General features: G+C 44.0%; 1 protein-coding gene across 1 annotated transcript; it reads left to right on the forward strand.

The window, feature by feature from the left end:
• Positions 1 to 19,531: 19,531 nt before the first annotated feature.
• Positions 19,532 to 20,830, forward strand: LOC128718784 (26S proteasome regulatory subunit 6A-B-like). Its single transcript, XM_053812400.1, has one exon. It carries the CDS (start codon positions 19,532 to 19,534, stop codon positions 20,828 to 20,830), a length of 1,299 nt encoding a protein of 432 aa, XP_053668375.1.
• The last annotated feature ends 1,538 nt before the right edge of the window (positions 20,831 to 22,368 follow it).

Below are 22,368 nucleotides of genomic sequence, written 5' to 3' on the forward strand. Positions count from 1 at the left end.
GCCTAAAAGTATGTGAAATGAATGCACACCCAGCTTGAGAAGATTAACCCAATGTGTAAACCGCGTTAGTCAAATACGGTAATGAATTGTGCTCATGCTACTAACCTGTTTACCAACCAGCCCAGATAACCGGAAAGTTTAACATGATTTGCGGAAATTACTACCAACCTACGTTCCGGGGTAAACGGTTCGATTTGCTCTGTTTGCAGTTGGAACAGCGAAACCCAAAATCAATGCCTGTAGAAAACGGATTCCGCTGCATTTGCGTGATTGGAATTGGGTCGGTGCAAGTAAAGTCCGCTCCCGGTACGTACGTACTAATTTCCGATAAATTAGTTTCGATCTTACAGCGGCACCCGGCGGATATTCCGGTGGTGTAAGAGTAAGAGTAATCAAATTATCTCCGTGTACAGCTGTAATTAGCCCAAGGGTACTAGCGGGTAAGAGATTACAGACGGTAGAAGAAGAGTTAGCCGTCGCTCGGTACACCATTGTCTTCAAAACGATGGCCAAATGAGGTAGCGTGGTGGGAGGTAGGATATTCCATTTCACGCGGACTGGATGCGTTCTGCTCATCCTTCACGAGCTGCCTCCGTTCTGGCGGAATCCCGAATTTACCGTGTACGCGGACGAATCTTGCACCAAGTGCACGGAGAACAATGGTTCGGTCAGTGCTAGACGCTGGCCCAACCCAACAGAATGATTAAAAATGCATGCCGCATTTTGATTATTTCTCGCACGTTTTCACTTTTCCCTCCCCCTCCTACACACACACACAAAAACGCTGGACGGTAAGGATTCATTGGATGCTTCCCATTTCGGGTTGGAAGAACAATCTTGCCAAAACAAAAAAAAAGGTCCTTCTTTCCGCTTCACTCTACACTCCGTTCAACCGGAGCAGCCGAAAATGGAGCGAAAATTACTTCTTTTCCGGGATAATAATTTTCAAATTAGTTTTCATTTCGACCGTGTTGTAGAAACCGGCACCAGCACCCAAAGTGTGTCTGTGTGTTTGAATCACGGTATGTGTGAACGTGAGCTTTCAACGGGTGTGCTCGTGGTTTTGTCGACCGAATGATAAAATCGAGATTTTGGTTAGGTGCGAATTAAAGATGTCCGTTATAATGTCCATATAAAATAGGAAATTATTTAAATCAGTGCAAAATGTTCCTAACACAAAGCAAAAAAGAATAAAAAATTCGTTTGCGAGGTGCGCCTAAATGTTTGCTATTCGCAATAGTAAATTCTAAATGTGAAAGCTAAATTAGTAATCGCAACGAGAGCGTTGTTTTTAAAGTTAGAACATTAATTTGTTCGCATTTAGGTATTTAGGAGTTTGTTTTCTTTAGTTATCTTAATCTCTAGCAAGATCAAACACAGCAGTATGCTGATAAGGAATGACTTACGATTTTATTCTTCCCAGGCACGATACTATCTACAATCACAAGCAAGAAAAGAAATCGTAAGAAAAGTTTCATCAGCTTTCACTTAACGAAACTGACGCCGGTAGAACAACTGTGCGTGCAACTGCGACGTGACAGACCGTTGACCAATACGTCTTACGCAATCAAGCATTTCGTTGTGTACACATTGTGTGAGTAAAAGAAAAATAAACCCAAAAATTCGATCAAAACACCAACAACGCCGGGCTTAGGCCGCTTGCGAGAATAAAATAAATTACGCAAACTTATTAAATTACGTCTTACGAGGAATGAGAAAACTGCACGGCTGTGCCCGTGTGTCACGTGTTGCCTGATTCAGCACGAAACCGAGAATGGCCAGATGATACGGTACCGGTCCCGGTCCCGGTTGGAGGCAAAACTGGCAAAGTCTTAATCATCGGAACAACATCTTAATCGTTCACCGGAAGAAGGCAACTTCCCGGCCCCAGTTGCCGTATGTGTAGTTTGATTTATGCGCTTTGCTACATATGTATCGCAGGCGAATCAGCTTCACGTGCGTCTCGAAGGCTAGGACCAATGCTTGCTTGGACCAACTTTTCCACCTCGACGCTCGGCTCTAATCAGATAGGGTCATCTTCGGCCGAAACGAAAGTCAAACCTCATGATTTGCTCCGTGAAGCGACCGCTTGAAGTGAGTTTGGCGATGAGCCAAACCAAGCCAGTGCTCTGCACACTACGGTCGGGTAAGTGCAAAATGAGCTAAAATGCGTCACGAACGGCACGAGGAGAAGGAGACCAAAGCCAATGCAGCAATAAATGAGACTATAAATAATTGGATTTATCAACGAAGCAAGACATCAGGAGGCCGGGACAATTAGTCCGAGGACAAGACGTTCCTGGCCGCCCTGCCCGGTTGACCTCGCTCGCACGAAGTTAATGATTGATATTTACTTAAAGGACGACCTTTTGCAGATGTGGTATCAGTTCTGGCCCGCCAGTGTATTCTGAGGGCAGAAACACTCGCACTAGAATTATGACACTCATGCATGGTTTGTTAAGCGCCTGCTAGGTAGGCTAGCCACAGCACACAAGAGCAGGCAACACAAACAACAGACGGTTGGTTTGAAAAGTCAGCTCTACACCGTTGATGACCGGCCATTTGTTAGGAGAATTATGTGATTCAGCAACATTCATCCTACCGGCTACCAAGGGCGGGGGGGTCACTTTGCTCGCTATCCTTGTTCGTGCGTAATTCGTGTAATTAATCACTGCGCACCGTACACGCCACCTTGGAATCAGCAATCGAATTGGTGGGCCATCGATTTGTTAAGTTGATGTTTCTATATGTGTGCGTTAATAGGCGTTTATTGATGAAGCCGTGCAGGTGCGTACGCGTGTAACAGGGTGGCTCGTGCGCGTGTTTGCTGAAATGATATGATTAATGCGTAAGAGGTGCTTATCACGGGGAAAATTTCACGGCTTCCTTAGCTCGATCAGCTAGGAGAGAGTGAGCGACAATTTCTTACGATAATTGTGGAGGATTTATTCTGACGTCCCTATTGAAACATGTAATCCTTGCTTACAGTTGGTGTGTAAATTGATAAATGAGCTGTAAACAAAGCTATTTACTAGTGATCTTGTCATGTGGACTTAGTCATCGGACAAGTTGGTAAATTTTTGCATGTTTTAACGCAATTAGTTAGCAAAGTTAACAACTAAAAGAGCTCTAAATACGGTGTGTTTGAATAGTGTTGCGTTTAGACAACTTTTACTACTGCTAGTTCGGAACTTTGTTAGTATAGTTCCTCTGGCAGGATTCATGAACGCCGGAAAGTATGCAATATATGAGTACTTCGTTTGTATAAGTACAGATGTTATAAATAAGTTATTACATTACTATCATTTCCTTATACTTATCGGGTTCTTTCTATTGATAAAACTTTATTATTTTAGTCCATCGTTCGGGAAGGGAAAAAACAAACAGGATAGCTGAACATGATAGTCTTCTAGTATTTTGCAATAAAATAGCGAACCTTGGTGGAATGGTAAAGTGTCTCTAAACCCAGCGACAGTACGGCAAATGCCTGCCAAACGCTACCAACAGCAAGCTTCGCTAATTCATTCAAATGGGTAAGATTACGATCGTAAAACTGCAACATGGCTCATCCAACGAGTTGTGATCGTAATCCAGCTTTACGGTACGGCGGCCATTTTAAGCTGTGCCATGCCGTTTATGGCCACCGAGCATGCCATGCCACTTATTGCAGTAGGCGTAATTTTTCGTCAATAACTTTATTCTAATGAATATCCTTGGTGGAAATGCGATGGAATGCGAGGAAGAAAGAGAGAGAAAGAGAGGATACGAGAAGGAAGGATAAAATAGATGTTAAACTGTCAACTAAAAATGAAAGACCTCGAACTTACACTACCAACGCTCGGTGTGATGCGTGGGTTATTCCAAGGTGGATCGTATAATTTTCATGCGAATATGCATTGATGGATGGCTAAGCCTGGACGGTGAAGGAGGAAGGCGTGGGATCGGACACATGAGTCATAACTTTATCTTTCCCTTTGTTCGTACTACTCACACACACACACACAGACATCTTACCGCCGAAAAGGGATACGGATGGATACAGTTTTACTGTCATTTACCCATAATCCAGACATTGAGCACTCATTGTGTGCTCCGATGCACAAAAAAAAAGCACTCCCCTCAGAATGTTCGAACCAACCCAGCAAAACGGACATGTTGGTGGTTCCATAAACGGAGAAAAAAAGAAACCCTCCCAGCCCTGTAAAGCTTTAAGATGCCATAAAACCACGCTTTTTGTCGTTGACTTAATGTGGCGCGGTATAGCTGAGGAGGACGCGAGGACATAATTTTTCGCACATCAATCCACCAACCCGCTTCTGGGAGGCTTCAGGTTTGTGTGGCAAACTTTAGCACACGGAACAAAGAAGTATTTATGTTGCGCTGTTTTGTTGCCATTTTGTGCTCATTCCGCTTATCCCTCCGAGTGGTGGCGGTTAAGTGATGGCGTGCTATTGTTATGGGAAGACAATTTTGGTATGACTTTTTTTTTACGATTCACTGCTTGGGCTAATGCTTTTGCTAGTTACGATTCCATTGCTCATCCCACTACTGGACGCTGTTGCAGACTGGGTGGGAAATTTTTATGCTTACGATTATTTTCAATTTTGAAACTAATTTCCCCCCCCCCACTGGTAAGGCCTCTATCGTCTGGAGGTATATCTCTCGGGGCCTTCCCCTTAATAGTGTCCAATTTTTTCGTCTAACTCCGTTCCCGTAACCTCCGCAGCCGTAAATTGAAATGTTTGGTTTCGGGAGTTCGTTGCTCGTCCCGGAGGCAATTATCGAAGGCACGTAGCCGGTGGATACGTCGGTCAAATTAGTCGGCTGCAGGTTTGTTGTGTGGTTGCAGCCGGAAGTTGTACGCTCGCTGCTCGGCGCCGTAAGCTAAAACACGCCACCACTCGAAACCGGCAATCACGGACGTTTCGGTTGGAAGGAAATCTTCCGAAGGAGTAGAAAGAAAGAAAGAAAGAAATGCCGCAAAAAAGAAACGGAACTCATGTTGTCCGCATTTCCTTCTGGTGGAGTCTGGCGCCACACTGGTAAACACTGCAGTTAGCAGGTGCATGTCAAGAGGCAGTTTGCGCATTTTTAGCTGTGCTGTATGATACATTGAAGGATGGTTTCGTGATTGTGCGGGAAGGGTTGAAGCTGGTGCGGAGCTGAGGTGTAGTTTATTCCGGAGCCGCCGGCTGGAGCCAGGTTTGGTAATCATTTCTCATTTGGATCCCATGTCCCAAACGGATTAGAGGGTGCGATGCTTTTCGTAAGTGTTGGTGTAGCCCTCTAGACGGGTACTGGTGGTTGCAAAGTTTAAGTGGAACTTTTCCTTCACAGATAATTTGCCATAATAAGCTATTCTTTAAGGGGGGGTTGAGAGGGCATTGAAAAGGCATAGGACATAAGAAACCGTGTAAGGAGTCAAGGGCTCTTCAGAAATGTCTGGTGGTATAAAATACAGTTTGCAATGTTTTTTAAAACATTAACATGTAAAAAACTCATTGATTAAATGATTGAGTGATCTATATAAAGTCCTTCTATAAGTCAAAAAGGACTAGGGCACTTCTATAAGGACATTAATAAATATGGATACACCGTTCGTTGGCAAGCCTTATTGATTAAGCCTATTTAAGATGTTGCAATGTTCGTTGCATTGCATGTTGTAAGACAGAAAGTAAGCAATATCTCATGTTTAAGCAACCGAACCGGCCGACCTTACCGTGACCGATATCGATAGGTGAATAAATCTTCCCCAGAAGCTGATCGTTCCAAGACTGCTAGGCAAACAAAGCACCCTCTTATTAGCCAGCCGGGAAACAACCACAGCCGGAACCGGAACCGGTGCGAACCTTAGCCCTTGGTGATGCTAGAAGAAGAAATCTTCACCATCATCCAAACGGCACGTTCCACCCGTACCGTCCCACGTAAGTTGATTTACATTACCAGTGTGTAGCCGTGAATCACCACGAGCAGGACGATAAGAAGAGATGAAAATCAAAACGTACCATATTGAATGTTTTACCTTCCTTCCCTTTGGCGACAACTTTCCATCACTTGCAGTTGCACACGGAAACATCCCCATGCACACGTGCACCCAATATGAGGCCCACGTCTGGGCATCTTTGGGTGTACGGGAACGAGTGAGTGAGATTCCATTAAGAATTGCGAACCTGAGATTGGTTTTTTTTTCCTCTCCGCCATTTACTTTTTCCCATTTTGCTTAAGGATGTAAAGTTTGCTCGGAATTGTAGTGCGCAAAAACGTGGGCAAAACTTTTATCTTCACAAAACCCGTCGAAATGCGTACCGCGTGCCATGTTTGTTTTTTGTTTCTTTGTTCGATAATTTGTTTTTCATGTGTTTTTCGGTTCGGTCTCGGTCGCACCACTGAACTGAAATGGGAGCGGCGAATGGTTCTAATCTGATGCATTTCATATGGATGGTTTTTTTTTATCTTCCCGTGTTGGGTTTTTTTTCTTTATAACGCTCTCGAAGCGAAACGAGCGTTGGAAATGGATGAGACTTCCAACTCATTCCGTAATTCCTTGCCCTGCACAGCAAGCATCTCCCGTCACCGTACGGTGCGCAAATTGCGTTATGCAATTTGGGTTTGGTCGTAAGTGAATTTTCACCCCAAAACGCGTTACCAGGTTGGGTGGAATGGTTCACAGAGCGTTGTTGGGAAAACCGTTTTTCAGCAGTTCCAACTCCCCCACCCCCTCCGGTTTCGATGCATTACCCAACCAGCAATTGAACGGCCCTTGGATCCCTTCGAGATGACAAATTTGGCCACATTCCGGCACTGAGCCCGGCGATGAAATGGATGCGTAAAATTGAATCATGACTGTTACAATGTAACACCACCGCCCTCATTGTGCGGGGGTGGCCCAGGGCCCGGTGGAACACTTACACACCGAGCGAGGTGCGTATCGGTTCGGGAGTGGCAAAAAAAAGTTTAGCAAATTGACACCCAATGAAGGAAAAAGGGTGGCGGTGTGGCGGAACAATTTGCACTTTTGAAAACTTTTACGTTTTATGTCCTTATTTTTGAAAAGAAGCTTTGCCGGTACGCATTTTTTTGTGCCAGTAAATTGGTTAACGGGGAAAACTTCCTTACACGCAATGGGGAAAAAAAAACCCGAGAGGAGTTGTTTTGGTTTTGCTAAATTGGATACCAAAGAGGATCGCGAGTTGAGTATATCTGTTGGAAGGATTTTTAAACGATTTTTATGGTATTGGTTGTGAAGACTTATCACATTACAGTAAGAAAATAGTAAATAAATTTAATGCAAGACTGAGCGTTTTCTAACCATCAACTAAAAGTATCTAATTTCTGGACAAAAAAACCTCGACAAAAAAACCTGTCCCAAACTATCAAGTCCTAAGAGGCCTCAATTGCCATTTTGTTCCAAGGAGCTTGATCTGCTCCTGGTCTCAAGGTTTCACAAGTCTTGATGCCGTGATTGAGATTCCTGAACGTTCAAGCGGGTTGTCGGACGTTCATAGTTCGTATAGGTTGTGTAGGAGCTCTCTGAGTGGTTAAATTCTATCAAACATTCGTTTGCGATTCAAATTATCCAAGCCACAGAGGAAATTACAGCTACAACTAGATACTATAACAAGGTATTGGTATTGGCATTGGTATTGGAAATAATACTTCTGAACCATAGGATGATTAATTGAACAGCTGACGATGTATCGATTATTCCCCTTTGGGTTTAAGCACAAAATTTCCATTCAGGACACTTAATAATTTGCTGATCTAACCCTCTCCATTGCACTCACAAACTCACTGAACGTATCCACACAACCTTACGCACAGTTCGTGGAATCCATTCCATCAGCACTAGCCGCAGTTTAATTATTGATTATCTTTCCATTAAAGAGATAATATCAAACAAAAAAAAAACTCCACTCCACCATTCTCACTGATCTGAAACGCATTAACGCACTCACAGAACCCAATCCCTTTTACCTAAGATTACTTTTGCCATCGTATTTTTTTTATAAAGCCTCCGAAAGACCGAAACGTGTTTAGAAATCGTAAGAAATAATTACCACTCGAAGGGAAACCAATAAAACAAAACCATCTTTCAACGATGGGCCGACATGCTATATTTCACATTTTCCACGCTTTTCCCGCAAGTCGAAGCGTTTACGCAACACCGCCCAAAAGTATTTCCCCTTTCTATTTCTAGTCAATTAGTGGAAGAAAGAAAGATGACAAAGAAACGGTGGATCCCTTCGCACAAACAAACGAAACAAAAAAACGTTGCAACCATCAGCAAAAAGTGATATGTTTGAATTAATAAGCCCTAACGAACTGGACTGGACTGGTGGACGAAGGAGAAGGACACCCCGACGTGGTGCAGTTTGCTTTGGTATGCAAATTCTTCGCTTCCGTCGGCGAAAGGAAAGCGAAATGCCGCCCGAACCCATAAATAATATTGCTAGTTTGAGGGCTGCTCCATGGAATACTACCTCCCCCATCACCCCCCGAAATCGCGAACTGTCCCACCGGTTTGGGCGACAGTGATGTGTTTGTCCTGGCTGTTTTCTTTTTTAATTTTTCACTCCCTGCCCGCAGGGGGTGGGTACAAGGGTTAAATGTGCAACCGAGCAGAACCACCACAGCCACGTGCGGTTTTCCCTGGAAGTAGGAAGGAAAAAGAAGGCAAAAAAAATGGACACAGGAATTCAGAATGTGGAAGTGAGGAGAAATAAATTCGAACCTGCTTAGCGTCGGTGGACAGCTTCAGCAGGGAGAAAGAACCAAAGGAACTGAAACTCTTTTGAACATTTTGCCTTCTTAAAAGAAGGGTTGAAGACGGTGGTTTTTACGTTTGCTGCTGCTAAACCGCCCACCCACGGGTCCCAACAGAAATAACTTCCATCCTTATGAAGTACCAAGCCACCAACGCAAATGGATCGTTTGGATGGTTGTTTTTCTTCCAGTTCCCTGTTTCGGACAGCACGAACGGGTGGTTTTGGCGGGTTTGGTTTCATCCAGGGCGACACATTCACGGAAGGTTGGATTTACGTGTGTCGTTTTTAAGGCCGTCTACAGCGGCGACATTCCTTCAACGGGTGCAGCGGAAGCGATTGCGTACGTGGGAGCAGAAGTTGTTCCTGGGGCAGGCAGGCCGGAAGTTACGATCCCTGCACGAAGCAACCGGGGACACTATTCTCCATCGGACATAAACCAGCGGCCATAACGGAGGCAGAAGTCTGTACAGCTGGGACCTTGCAGGGCTCACCTTTCGGACTTTTCCGGCGGACCGCCTTTGAGAGGCTCACTATGGGAAATTGTTAAGAGCAATTTAAGTCAATTTCTATTTCTTAAAATATGTATTTTGCGTTAGTAGAAATGAATTTAAATCGTAATTTTTCTTCTTAATGTTCGTTGGAGGTTCTGTTTTTTTTTTATTATTTATTATCTTTTCCGTCTTAACCTTGATTCTGCTTCCCAGATTCACGATCAATAATTAAATAACATTTTGAAAAGCAGCTATCTGGTATGAGGGCATTTCACAAAATATCTAAAATGATTAGAATAATGTTATAAAAGATTAGTAAAAATGTTATATTTATCAGCGCATTGCATAACTTTGGGTGTTTGTGTGTGGATTGCATAACTGTATGTAAGCGCCTATTGCGATTTTAGCATGTGTTTCTCGCCATCGCCATTGTTCCCACTGTGCCGCGATCGTTCTTTGGCAGGTTTGCGTTCCCATTGCACCAAAAGCTGTCGCTTTGAAGGATTCCGCACCGTATCCCGTTTACTGTACCTAAGGAAGGTTGGAAACATTCGAGAGACACAAATTTACCACAAACACACACACACGCAAACGAAGAAAGGCTATGCAGATGAACTTTCCACGGCCTGGTATCAGCAGACGTGAAAAACCTGGCTAAGGTGGACGACATATTTATGTCGCATGTCCTTCAAGAAGCGTGTCGGTTTTATTTGTCCCCTCCCCATCCCCCAACCCATATCCTCATAATGCCACCCGGCACATATGTGCACATGTCCGGGGTCTTGGGTCGAAACCTACCGGAGCAGTCTTTTCCTTCAAACACTCGAACCCCTAATGATGTTTTCCCCACCCAAAGTGCTTTGTGGGCGAAAGAAAAATGCCAACTTCGAGCCAACGAGCAGCTGGTGTGCGCTGCATGCAAAAATACTAAGACGGTCACAGTGACACGCGCTGCAAAAAGGCACCGGGTAGACTTTTGCTGTAAATGTGCTTAGAATAAATTAAGCGGTTTTATTGAAGCAGTACGCGCGCGGCCGGGCGTCTTGCAACCGTACCTTTGGGCGTCTTTTTTGGGGGCCGAAACGGTCGACACTTCTGCAGCAGGAAGCCGAACCGACCGCGCTGACCATCATCATCAGACTCGGCCCTTTTCGTTCGTGCGCTAAGCCCTCCCCGGTTACTCACGGCTACTCACGGCTCGCAGCAATCAGCTAGTTTGACAATTTATTGAAGAACTTTCACACTGCAGTTTAATGCAGTTTAATCGATACCAGGCCAGCATTTGCCTGCCTTGGTCGCTACCGGCCGGGATCCGTTTACGGCCGGTGACACTAGTTTATGATTTCCTGCCAGGGGTTTTGCATTTGGCTGTTTGATAATTAGTTTTTGTGCAGAGGTAAGTTTGGTCACAAATAAGCGAACGCACGTTGTGGAGTTGTGAAAGTTTGGCAATTAAGCAAGGCTTTCGGGTGTGCGCTTAGCAGTCGATAAGCTTCGTCAAAGTTTTCTTGTGAAGTGTTTAAAGAAAGTGGTTCTAAGGTGCAGAATGTACAAATTGGCGCTAGGGAAGGACTCGGAGCGATAGGATTAAATATTGAGAAAGTAGAATGAATTACTGAAAAAAACGGCTTAAAGTACTCACTGATAACAATAACACATTTTATTCGTTGTCTCTCAAGCTTATTGAATCGAACTAATTCAATAAATGATTAAAATATGAGATAAAATGTTCGATTTGCATATGTATCACACGTTAGTTTTCCCCGTACAAGCAAGAATTTATTTAGTTTCTATAACACGGAAAAAATGCAGATTGGGAAAAATAATCTTCAGCCACAAACTGCGCTGCACTACGTAACGCAAGCATAATCCGATGCAGATATCTCACGCCGGGAGCAGCACATCGGAATAAACGATCCCCTTCATAAAACCGGCTACTGCAATTTTCATGCACTCTCATGCATAGCAACGATCCTGGCGCCTCCGTACGGGCTGTACCGCTGCAAATACATAAATGAGGTGCAACGGATCAGAACGGCGAGATAAAAATGTGACCAATTGCAGTCACGCTAAACCCTCTCCAACCCGAGGACACCGCTCCCGCCCGTAAGGGTAGTGTTGGAAACGGCCGGCGAAAAGACGCTCGTATCCTAAACGACACGTTCCGATCGGGCAACGGGACACACAGCTACATGCAGTGAAACAGATATTGGAGACGGGCTGTTTTGAGGGATTTCCCGTGAACATCCCGGGCAAAGCACATCCGGAAGTAGATAATTTCAAACACACCCGGACCCGGACCGTGTGGTGGTGGTCCGCATCTTGAAGATGGCTAGTTTAGGTGAAGGCACTGAGCCAGGGTCATAAATTTTTGCTAGTTTATGTTTATATCCCTCAACATAAATCCATAGATACGAGGGCGAACCGAAGCACATTTGCTACGCTACGCCACGCTCTCCAAAAAAACCCGGAATCCCCGAATGGAGAAAAGTCCGCTGGACACATCCTTACGATGTGTGTCCCTGGAAGCGCGCATATGTGTGTGTGTGCGGGTGAAAATTGGTTCTTCTTCATCTTTGGGCTCGGGGAGAAGATGTCGGAAAAGGATCACCCATTTCCATCCCCACTGTGTGTGTGTGCGGAAATCGATGTCCAGAAGACATTCTGCCCGTTTGCCCTCGATGACATGCGGTGCATCGTGCAAAAGTCAAACTCCTGCGGGAGATGTTTTCCCCCACTTGGAATGGGGAGCTGAAGGAAGGAAATAAAACACAATTTAATATAATTTTACAATCCAGTTAAACTTCCATTAAATATGTTTTATGTGTGGCAAATTTCGTTTCGCCCTTCGCTTCGTGGCTGGTGCTGGAAGGAATCCTTTTTCTGCCAGAGCTACCTCCCGGATGATCCTGGGATCTGCTTGTTTGATGGGGCGCGTTGTGTGAGAGAAATATAAAACATACCCCGGGTTTTTTTCTGCTTCCTTCCGCACTGAACGGGCCAAGAAGGTTGCTGTTGCTGGTCAAGAGTTTATGTTGTATTCGATCCCGGACACTTTGGAGCATCCTTGAAGACGCTCGGTTTTGCGAACAAGCACCCCGGACGACTTGTTGTTGCTGGGAAATGGGTTTAGCTTCAGTTCGACCGCAACGTAGTGCTTGCGGTCGTGGAGGTCGTCGTCTCCGGAAGCTATCTATGAAAAATACAATGCAACATGGTGAACCTTCACAGGGCAACCTTCCAATGTCCGGAGCAACCAAATTAAGATATTCTCGACCTCGAGGTAGCGAGTTTACCTTCGGAATCGAAAATAATTAAATATTTAGCGAATGGTGGACTGGAAAATTGGTGTTTGAAGGTGTACTTTTTTCGAAGGTTTGGGTTGAGATGTTCTATTTTTTTTTTCTAACCTTCGTGGTGCTTCCCAACCAATCCGGTGTGTAGTTTGTGGGCAGTGCTAAATAAAACAGTAACTATGCAGGAAGGAGAACAACGGAATTGCTGTGTAGAATTATCCTGCTACGGTGTAAGACACGGTGTCCATTGCAGACTTTAAACATGGTGGAGTAGCAGCCTCCCCCCCCCCTGCCAGACGAGCTGATCGTACCTTGCTGGTGCACAAACATTTCATCTCAATTTGTTATGAGACGACCAACACTCTGTTCGGTCATGTTGGAATGCTGTAGACGTTGGGTTATTTTATTCCGGGTTGTCTTGCGGTGAGTTTTATTTGCGCCGTTGCGCTAACGATGGCCTTTGGACACATTTCCTTGGAGACTCATATTACTACGTTGTTCCGGTACAGTGTTCCATTTTTATGACGATGCTCACCGTGCAGCAAACAACCGGGGAGGGACGACACACATCGCTGTCGTGTCTTCAAGGATTGGTGTTCATCTTCCAGGCGGTTGGATAATATTCGCATCGCTCACACTCGAGGATCCATCCTCGAAAACTCAACGACATGCATGTGGTTCGCGAAAATTGACGGTAAGGATGAGTATTCCGTGTGTGTGTGTGTGTGTGTTGAGATGAGCATAAATTTTCCACGTCTCTTTTTTGTGCCAGTCTCGTATGTACGTAGCGCTAAAACAGGATGAGGGATAGACGCGTTAAAGGAATACCTTAAGTGAACGGATAAAACCCGACCAACGAAACGATGCACTTTATGAGATGCAATAATTTATTTATGCGCCCCTTCCTTTTATCGGGGCGATTTTTTTTTTGGTGGACGATGACGAAGCGACTGACGGATGAAAATAAAGGCTTCACACCTAATGTAGGAATTACTAGAGGCGTTACAAATTGGTACAAGTAATCACTTTGGGTCGTTACGAGTGAGAGAAGCGAGTGCGCGAGAATAGAAAATTATCCTGGGGATTAGCAGAGTTATTTTGTTCGTAAGGTGAAATAACCGCTGTAATAATAACGTTTACTGGAACATATAAACCATTATTTGATAAATCCATTTATGAACTAAAGTTTGTTAATTAAAATCGTATTTCGTGGCGAGGATCTTAATATACTTTTATAATCAAAGTGTATTTTAGTACCTTGCACCACCTTAGATACCTGCGTGTCAATACATAATTTATACGCCGGAAGGTATGCATTACGTAAAACATATCTTACCAAGGAAGCTCAACTTTTGCATGACATAGGAGCTGGTGCGTAGTAAGCAGATAGTCTGTTGAACTCAGGCATGCAATTGACTTAGTCGATCAAGGTTTCCAGTCACAGGTTGTAAGGACCACTTGAGTTACATTCTCCTGGATAACTATTTTCGGCCTCATGTAAAAAAACCCCTAAAATTATGCAAATGTAATTTATTAGTTTCTTTGCAATAGCATGTTGGGGCTAAAATATCAGTTAAAAAATATTTACCACGTACGATAAATGCCCGTAATACCCAAATATATTTGAACTTTTTCAAACACTTCATAGAAATATTTCGATCAAACTTTTACTGCACGTTTAGATCAGCAATTGCTATAATTAGGGCTTTAATTTTTTTAATTATTATGGAAACATGCTGTTGGTGCATGGTGCATTGTACTGCATGAATCATTTCATGAACCATTCTTTATACAAAAAAAAATTCGCTTGCGCTTCAAACCATCATTACGCCTCCCAATACAAAACCAATGTCATCCAACAACTGTTATTAAAAAGGGGTTTGGTCCTCAATTAGGTGCATGCAATGCAGATATTCACTTCTCGTCCTTTCGCAAAAACGTGTTGTATGCCGTAGCCATTTTCTTCCTGGGACGATATTCCTCCATGCTTTTTCGCCCCCTTACTGCAGTTGATGGCAAACGGAACAGGCGCCGTTTCAGTTTGTGAGTCTGTTGTTTGTTTGCTCCCGGTTTTATACGGCATAATTATGGAAACTCGAAACTTTCTCCATACATACATTAGTGAATTCAAAAAACGAAACCCGATGTTAATTGTTATAAGTGGCAAAGGGTAGAGAGTAAAATGACGAAAAAAAAGCCAGCTTCAGCACAATTTGTAATGGAAAATGTATTTATAAAGTTGCTTTCGTCCATTTACCAATTCTCGAAATTTTGTTCGAGCGATAGGAAAACAAATTATAACTTTCCCGTTGCATCGTGTACGAGGTTGTGCATTACGATCACCCGCAACAGCTACATCCTTGAACTACTTGAAGGTGACTATCGTGGGTTTTTTTCTCTCTTTTGTTTGCGACTTGAGACTACAGCGATAACAGCTGATCTGGGACACTTTTGCTACAATGTTTCGATGGAAGTTGGGTAACTTGTTGGCTGCACTAGGTCCTTTGGCTTAGTTTGTTTTTTGCTCCTTTCCTTCAACGAGCAAACGACGAGCAAACGAGTAAAGGAAAGTAATTCGCTAGTAGTTTCGGGAGAAATCTTTCAGCGTGCATTCAGCAAAAGAAGAAAAAATCCATCCCTTTGCATTACCCATAATCAATTGAAATGATAATTTCGCTTTCGAACTTTCCCCACCGTATGACCTCAAAACAAACACCAACCCCAGCCAACAGAACCCCTGGTTGAGAAAAGTGAGAGAAAGATTTTTTTTTTATGAGAAAAAAGCAAAATGTTCCCACAATTCTTGCGCGAAAGAAAGCAAACAAAGTACAAAGAAGGACCAAACCGACGGAAGATGCGTTAGTCGTTTTGGAGCAAGATTTATGGTGGTTCAGGAGCCAAAGTTTCGAGCTCATGCGACAGATTCAAGACAGTGGAACGCAGTGAAATGGTTGGCCAAAGAGGCAGGGCGAAGAAATGGGTGAGAAAGCAGGGAGGGTTTATTAGCTAGCGTAGGGCCCTATGCTGTCTGCGGGTATCCAAAAAAGATACACTGTTGGGTGTGTGCAAAAGTTCCGGAGCATCTGTTGATGAGGTATTGGGGAACATTTTATAGAAATGTTAACAAATATGCTTAAATACTGCTATTGTAACTAACGATGTTTAAATAGAGTTAGTTTAACTTCAAATTTTTATCCAATTATCTCATCAAGAAATGCAAGGAAATTATATAAAAAAGTATAAAAGAATTCAAAAATTTCTTCTCATTTTATCACACAATGATTTCTATCATTCGAAAGTTATACAACAATTTATTGTCATTGCAGAACTCGCTTATTCACCCAAAGAAATGTCGTCTTCGCGTCGAAAGGAACTAAATGGAAACGAACACAAGGAGTGAATATTGGTTCCCATCCAGTACGCACTAAAAATTGCCTAAAAATGCTGTACGAATATAAAAAGCATACAAGGACGTTATAGTTTCACTTGCCAGCCGGAGCAGCAGCAGCGTACGTCTACGAAGTGGAACCCAAAAAGAACATGCAAACCTTGTCGAAATGGGCCGTCTATTACAGCGTCTACGTAAGTGGAAATCTCATCGCAAACGGTCTCCAATTCGCACATGTTAATCAACAGGGGCCTGGTCGACAAAGGGTAGAATGAGGGCAAACCCCCTTTTCGGGCCACCCCGAACATGGAGCATGTTGAGCAAGGAAGCGCGTTCCGGGGCTCGGGAAAACTGGTTCCGGATTTTCCGGCGCCAACGGGTCGACCGGTTGGACCAGACGCGTCCGTCTGGCGCCAGCGGCAGTTGCAGGTTTCGGTGAGCGTTACACATTTTCCCCTCGTCGAGCACTCACAACTCGAGAGCAACTCGCTGATGGTGAGATCCTCCCCGACTTTCTCCATGCAGTTCGAGCGAACATTTCATCCGGATCTGTTGCGGAGGATCACGATAACGGATGATGATGGGGACAGAAGGATACCCGCAGAAGTAATCGAAAGAAAATCATCTTCCCCCCGGAAATGGTCTCGATTTCTCGACCTCGAAGAAGGAAAATTGCGTTGCCTGTCAGCATTCCCTGTGTCTTTTTTTTGTGTATATCCAACAGAACCAGTTCCCTCAGGGAGAGCTTCAAAAAAAAAAACATAATATGTCGACGATCATTCGTTGAAATATTGGCTGGAATGGGAAGGGGGACAAAAGTCGCGAAGGCAGTGAGCGTGGCGAATCATCCAGACGAAGGACAACTGTTGCAAAGCAATGATGTCCGTTTTTGGTGGGTGTGGAAAACCGTCGCTTCCCTTCCGGCGTACTTCCTTCATGACAGAGGTTGGTGACATCTGTAGCCTGATGGTGGATAGACGGAAGGGAAGGGATGGAAGGAAACTGCAGGACAAATAGTAACGCGTCGCGAAACGGATCTTGGCTGAAGGATTCGAAGCGCGAAACCGTGCCAGACCCGTAATGGTTGGGGTTTCTTTGTTTTTCTAGATTACCGAACCAGGAAGAGGAATGGGAAATGTATCATCGTTGGGATAGTTTTATGCCAGCGGAACAGCATGCGAGAACAACAGACTGACACTGGCACACATGCTGCTGCCATTAGCGATTGGAAAGTTTAATTTATCGTGGTGAACTATTGGAAGAATGTTGGTAATGTGACAAACAAACCGGAAGCGACACGAACAAGACAGGAAATACGAAATTTCAATCGAAAAGGGGTCTGTGCAATGGAGTAAAATTAATATGATTTAATAACCTATTAGCTAACTAGCTTGGTTTCGTTTTGTTTTTTTCCGGAACATCCATTAAAATTTGATGCACCAGTAATATAGCTTTTCTCAACAATTTTTTAGAAAGGTACAATTTGAATCTATTGCCAGTTGTCTCTTTGAATTCCGGCGAAATCGTGAATCGAGAAGAATGGTGAAGTATTCAAATTGCATACTTTTAGGCTCTGCAACTTATGCAACACATTCGGAACAGCACACGCAGTTGAATTAGGTGATGTAAAATGACATGTTTGAATATTTAAATAATCTTTCTACATTTGAATAATCTGTAAATAATACTGTCACTAATTTTTCCAGTGAAGTACTAAAATACCCTAAAAACGGTACAACATTTACATAGGTCTGGCTCGACTAACGGCGTCATAATCATTTTGCCCATAAGCACTCATACGGTTTATTCTCTATTAGCGTTCATGAATATTTGCCACGGCAATTACGGCTAATTCCGGTGTTCTCGCAGGCTGCCCACACGTGGACCTACTTTGCAGTGTAGCTGTGTATTGTAGCGCCAGTGTGAGTACAGGGGACAATCTAATACACCCATTAGCACAGTCACTGACGACCCTATCGACAACGATATGTGACCGACCGTTGGGCAACATTCCGGACGACCTAGGAAAACTTTATCAATAACAAATTTAATTATCATAAAGTCGTCTTAATTATGCCCTTTTCCCTATTTCAGTGATAGAGCTGGGCAGCAACATTCGTAAATTTGTCCTTCTAGCCCTTTCCACCATGGCGGCGAGGAGGGTCAGACTCGGGGCTGCGACCCATTAGCCGGTGAGAGTCGATGAATTTGGCGGCAATTTTCCGCGAGCCATTGCCGTGAACATTTGCCATGGAATCGGAGCGGCAGGAAAACTTTCCCCATTCGGTGAATATTTTCCGGCATGACAGTAAGAACAGTATTTTAGCACTATCGAAGGAAGGAAACTGGCCTGCTTTCGCCATGTCCGGAATGCATCGAACCGTGACGGAAACGATATGAGTCAGCTGGAGTATGGAGAAAAGCAACAAGACACAAACAAAAAAATTCGGAACCCACCTCCAGGCCAAACAAGATTCTGTGTGCTTCCCTTTTAGCAATGCAGTAGTATCAGTAGTGGCAGTACGGAAGTTTCCCATTTAATTTCGCAGATGAAAGTTTTGCTTCCTCCCTGCAAAAAAAGGGGAGGAAATGAAAAACTACTGTTGCAAAGTTCGAACTACGCGCTGCTGACGTTATTGTGGGACGTGATTAGAATGATCGATGATAAGTGTTATTGGCGAATCTTTCAAACACGCCACATCCACCAGCGTTCGCATGCTGACGCATCCTGCTTTCATCCGTTTTGCGCCTTTGTTTTTGTGTGTATGTGCATTTCGCCCGCTGAAGGACGTGGAAATTGGAAAGAAAAATTCGATTGCAGGTTTTTGCAAACGGGTTGGCGCATTTTACAGGTCGCGGTTGGTGTGGAGGCGCTGGACGCGCGACCAGTCCTTCCTGTGTTTGATGAGTTTTCGCCCGTCTGAAGTGCGGTGGAAGAAAAGTTTTTTCACAGCTTTCGGTATTTATTAATCCATTTACTGGTCCCATCGTGCCGGGATGGATCGATCTGTTTCCGCCACTGGTGACAATTTCCAAAAGTTGAAAATTGCTGCCGCAGTTTAATGTTTCTGTAAAGCGTTTGTTGCATTGATGATATCAAAGGACCACAAATTGTAAAATGATTTCACGGAGTTATAATTGAAAAAGTTACCTATCATTGTTTGCGCTGAATCATGTTACAATAAAGAACTAGTGCACTTTGTGCTTAATTCTTGGAAACGCTAGCATTAACGTTATTTTCAAAACGTGGCTGTATATACCACCGGGTCGAAATGTCAACTGAAGAGCGAAGCTGTGTACAAATTTGTTTGTCTTTTTATAAAGATATTCTTATGTTTTTTTATCTTTTCGATAAGTTATTTAATTTTATTTAGCTTCATTAATTACAAACAGAAAGAGAGAAAATCATTCAAAATATTCACCGTTTGCGCACAGCTGTCAAACAATGCATTGTTTTTCGGGGAATGAGTGATTCTGTCTTCCGTCAGTATTGCAAATTCTCAATTTTGTAAAATCATTCAAATTGACACTGTGTGTATCATCCATGTGAAGTGAACGTGCTGCTTCGCATTGTGAAACAACATTACAAAAATGGCTGAAAATATTCCCGTAGTGGAGTCGATGGCGATCAATATCGACGTTCCTGAGTATGAAGAGTTTGTGTTATCATTGTCAACTGAAGAACTGGTGTCGTACGGCCTGAAAATGGACAACGTGATCAGCTCAATGCAACAAGATATCATCGAACGTGAACGGCGTGCTGCAGCGTTAAAATGTATGTTGGATAAAAACACCGCATTTCTGGACGAGAACCGTAAGGCGCCCTATCTTGTGGCGAACGTTCTGGAGGTGTTGGATATGGATCCACTGGATGATGAGCGAGAATGTGTGGACGGCATGGTGTTGCAGGATTCACAACGAAAGGGCAAGTGTGCGATTATAAAAACCTCTACACGGGAAATTTGCATCCTGCCCTTAGTAGGCCTCGTGGATTTTGATAAACTGATCCCAGGAGATTTGGTTGGAGTTAATCGGGATACTTTCATGATTATGAACATCCTACCGAAGGAGCATGACACACGGGTTCAGGCGATGCAGGTGACCGAACGTCCAACGGAGCAGTACACCGATATCGGAGGATTGAACAACCAAATCCAGGAGTTGATCGAAGCGATCGAGCTACCCCTGACGCACAAGGACAAGTTAATACGTTTGGGCATTCGGCCCTCGAAGGGTGTGCTGTTGTACGGCGCGCCCGGGACTGGAAAAACACTGCTAGCGCGTGCGTGTGCCGCCGAAACATGCGCTTACTTTATAAAGCTTGCCGGCTCACAGCTGGTACAGAGGTGCATCGGTGACGGTGCCAAGCTGGTAAGGGACGTGTTCGCCCTGGCGAAGGAAAAAGCGCCGACTATCATCTTCATCGACGAGCTGGATGCGATCGGTACGAAGCGTTTCGACTCATCCCAGGCCGGCAGTCGGGAGGTCCAGCGCACGATGCTTGAGCTGCTGTATCAGATGGATGGATTCGAATCGACGGACGACATAAAGGTGATTGGAGCGACCAACCGGGTTGACTTACTCGATCCGGCCCTGCTACGTTCCGGGCGTCTCGATAGGAAAATTGAGTTTCCACACCCGAACGATGCAGCACGGGTACGCATCTTGCAGGTTCATTCGCGCCAGATGAACGTCAGTGCCGATGTTAACTTTGAGGAGATTGCCCGTTGTACGGATGACATGAATGGGGCACAGTGTAAGGCGGTTTGCTTGGAGGCCGGTATAATTGCGATAAAACGATCGGCGGCCGTGGTTGAGCACGAAGACTTCATGGAGGCAATCAATGAAGTGCAAGCGAAGAAGAAAGCTAATTTGAATTACTTTTCATAGCCGGAGATCGATCAGCGTAGATCACTTTTGTTGTTTGTTTCCCATTGTGTGCGAGAGATTAGTGCGATTGGTTGTATTACATCCAGAATCTTCTAAGTTTACTTCAAGAATGCTGTGTGAAATGTCTCTTCGATGTATATTCTAAACGTTTACGGGATATAAACGATGCAGCGTATATTTTAAGTTTCTGGGAAGGCTTTGTTGTTTATTGGATAGTGAAGCCGATTTCACACGACAGGAATGGTTAAAAATCCAATCTGTACTTGTACCCCGTACGCAGAATTTACAATTAAAGTTCGAATAAATACAGTCGAAAAAGGCTAGAAATGGCAGAGCTAGATATCTTCCTCTTCTTAGGTTTAGGCAAAGGTCTGCTCACGTAGGACTCGAGTTACAGTTTGCATGTAAAGGAACTAAAATCAACGACAAATTTGGCAAATGGGCCGTATAACGTAAACCTAAACATCAACAGAAGTAAAATTTAAGAAATTTGCTTAAAAGCCATATAATCGATCAACATTGCTGAAATAATAATAAAAAAAATGTGACAAATATAAAAAGATTAGGCCACATAAAATGAGATTCGTTCGCTAGACTTGTTTTGTAGTGCGGCAAATACCGACACATGACATTAAGAGCAGAAGTCTTTCTCACCAATGAACGATGGAGTAGCAGTTATCCTAAAACCTGAACCTCCGACCCCCATTGACATTTTGATGTCTTTATTGCGTAATCCTACACCACTTATGTGCCACGTGCTGCAGCATTTGCAACTCTTGTAAGAAAAAACCCCGATATGGAAAACTAAAATAGCACAGCTAGCCAGAAATTCGATCAGCTTTCTTATACATATTCAATCGGTTTTCTGTCCCCCACCCTCCCCCCTCCCCCTGTGCCAGGAAAAAAGTAAGTGAATAGAGGTAGTGGGCATCGTTTCGTCTAGAAACACGTGTTTCCCGATCGTAACCCTTAACCGCAACCCGGTCGCACAAGTCGTATTTGTGTGTTCACATTGGTTTTTATTGAATTTTTAATTCATGGATTTGAATTTATTGCCTTTCGCTGGTGCTCTTCACCGGAACCGAACACTTTCCCGCACGGACCCATTCCGGTGTGCGTTAGAAGGGTGTCGTCCGGCCGGTTTCACCCTCACCATGCTCGTAATACGAGAACATCCCCCTGCATGCGGAAAACCATGCATGGTTGTGGGCAGAATTTTCTCACTTGCGTTGCGCTTTTTTCCATCTTCGTGATTCGTTGCGTGTCATTTTACTACCTTTGCACGTTTCCGATCTCTCAATTGCTTTCACTAATTCCATCATTTTCCGCAACATATGTACGGGTTTTCCTTTCCTTCGCTCTAGTTCTTTTGGGTTGAATCTTACGCCCCTCGTTATGTTTGGTTTCCCCGTGGATAGGAAATGGGAATGGTCTTTGATGCGGTAACATGTTCCCTGTCCATTATGCGCCTTGTACGACACTTCCAATATTGGATGCTGTTGGTTGTTTCCTTCCCATCCGTGCCGTTAAGCTGCTGG

This window comes from Anopheles marshallii, chromosome 2 (assembly GCF_943734725.1).
Source record: "Anopheles marshallii chromosome 2, idAnoMarsDA_429_01, whole genome shotgun sequence".
In the NCBI taxonomy this organism is placed as follows: domain Eukaryota; kingdom Metazoa; phylum Arthropoda; class Insecta; order Diptera; family Culicidae; genus Anopheles; species Anopheles marshallii.

Bases quoted from the DNA above. Each gene is read 5' to 3' on its own strand.
- LOC128718784 (XM_053812400.1), top strand. From the start codon at position 19,532: ATGGCTGAAAATATTCCCGTAGTGGAGTCGATGGCGATCAATATCGAC.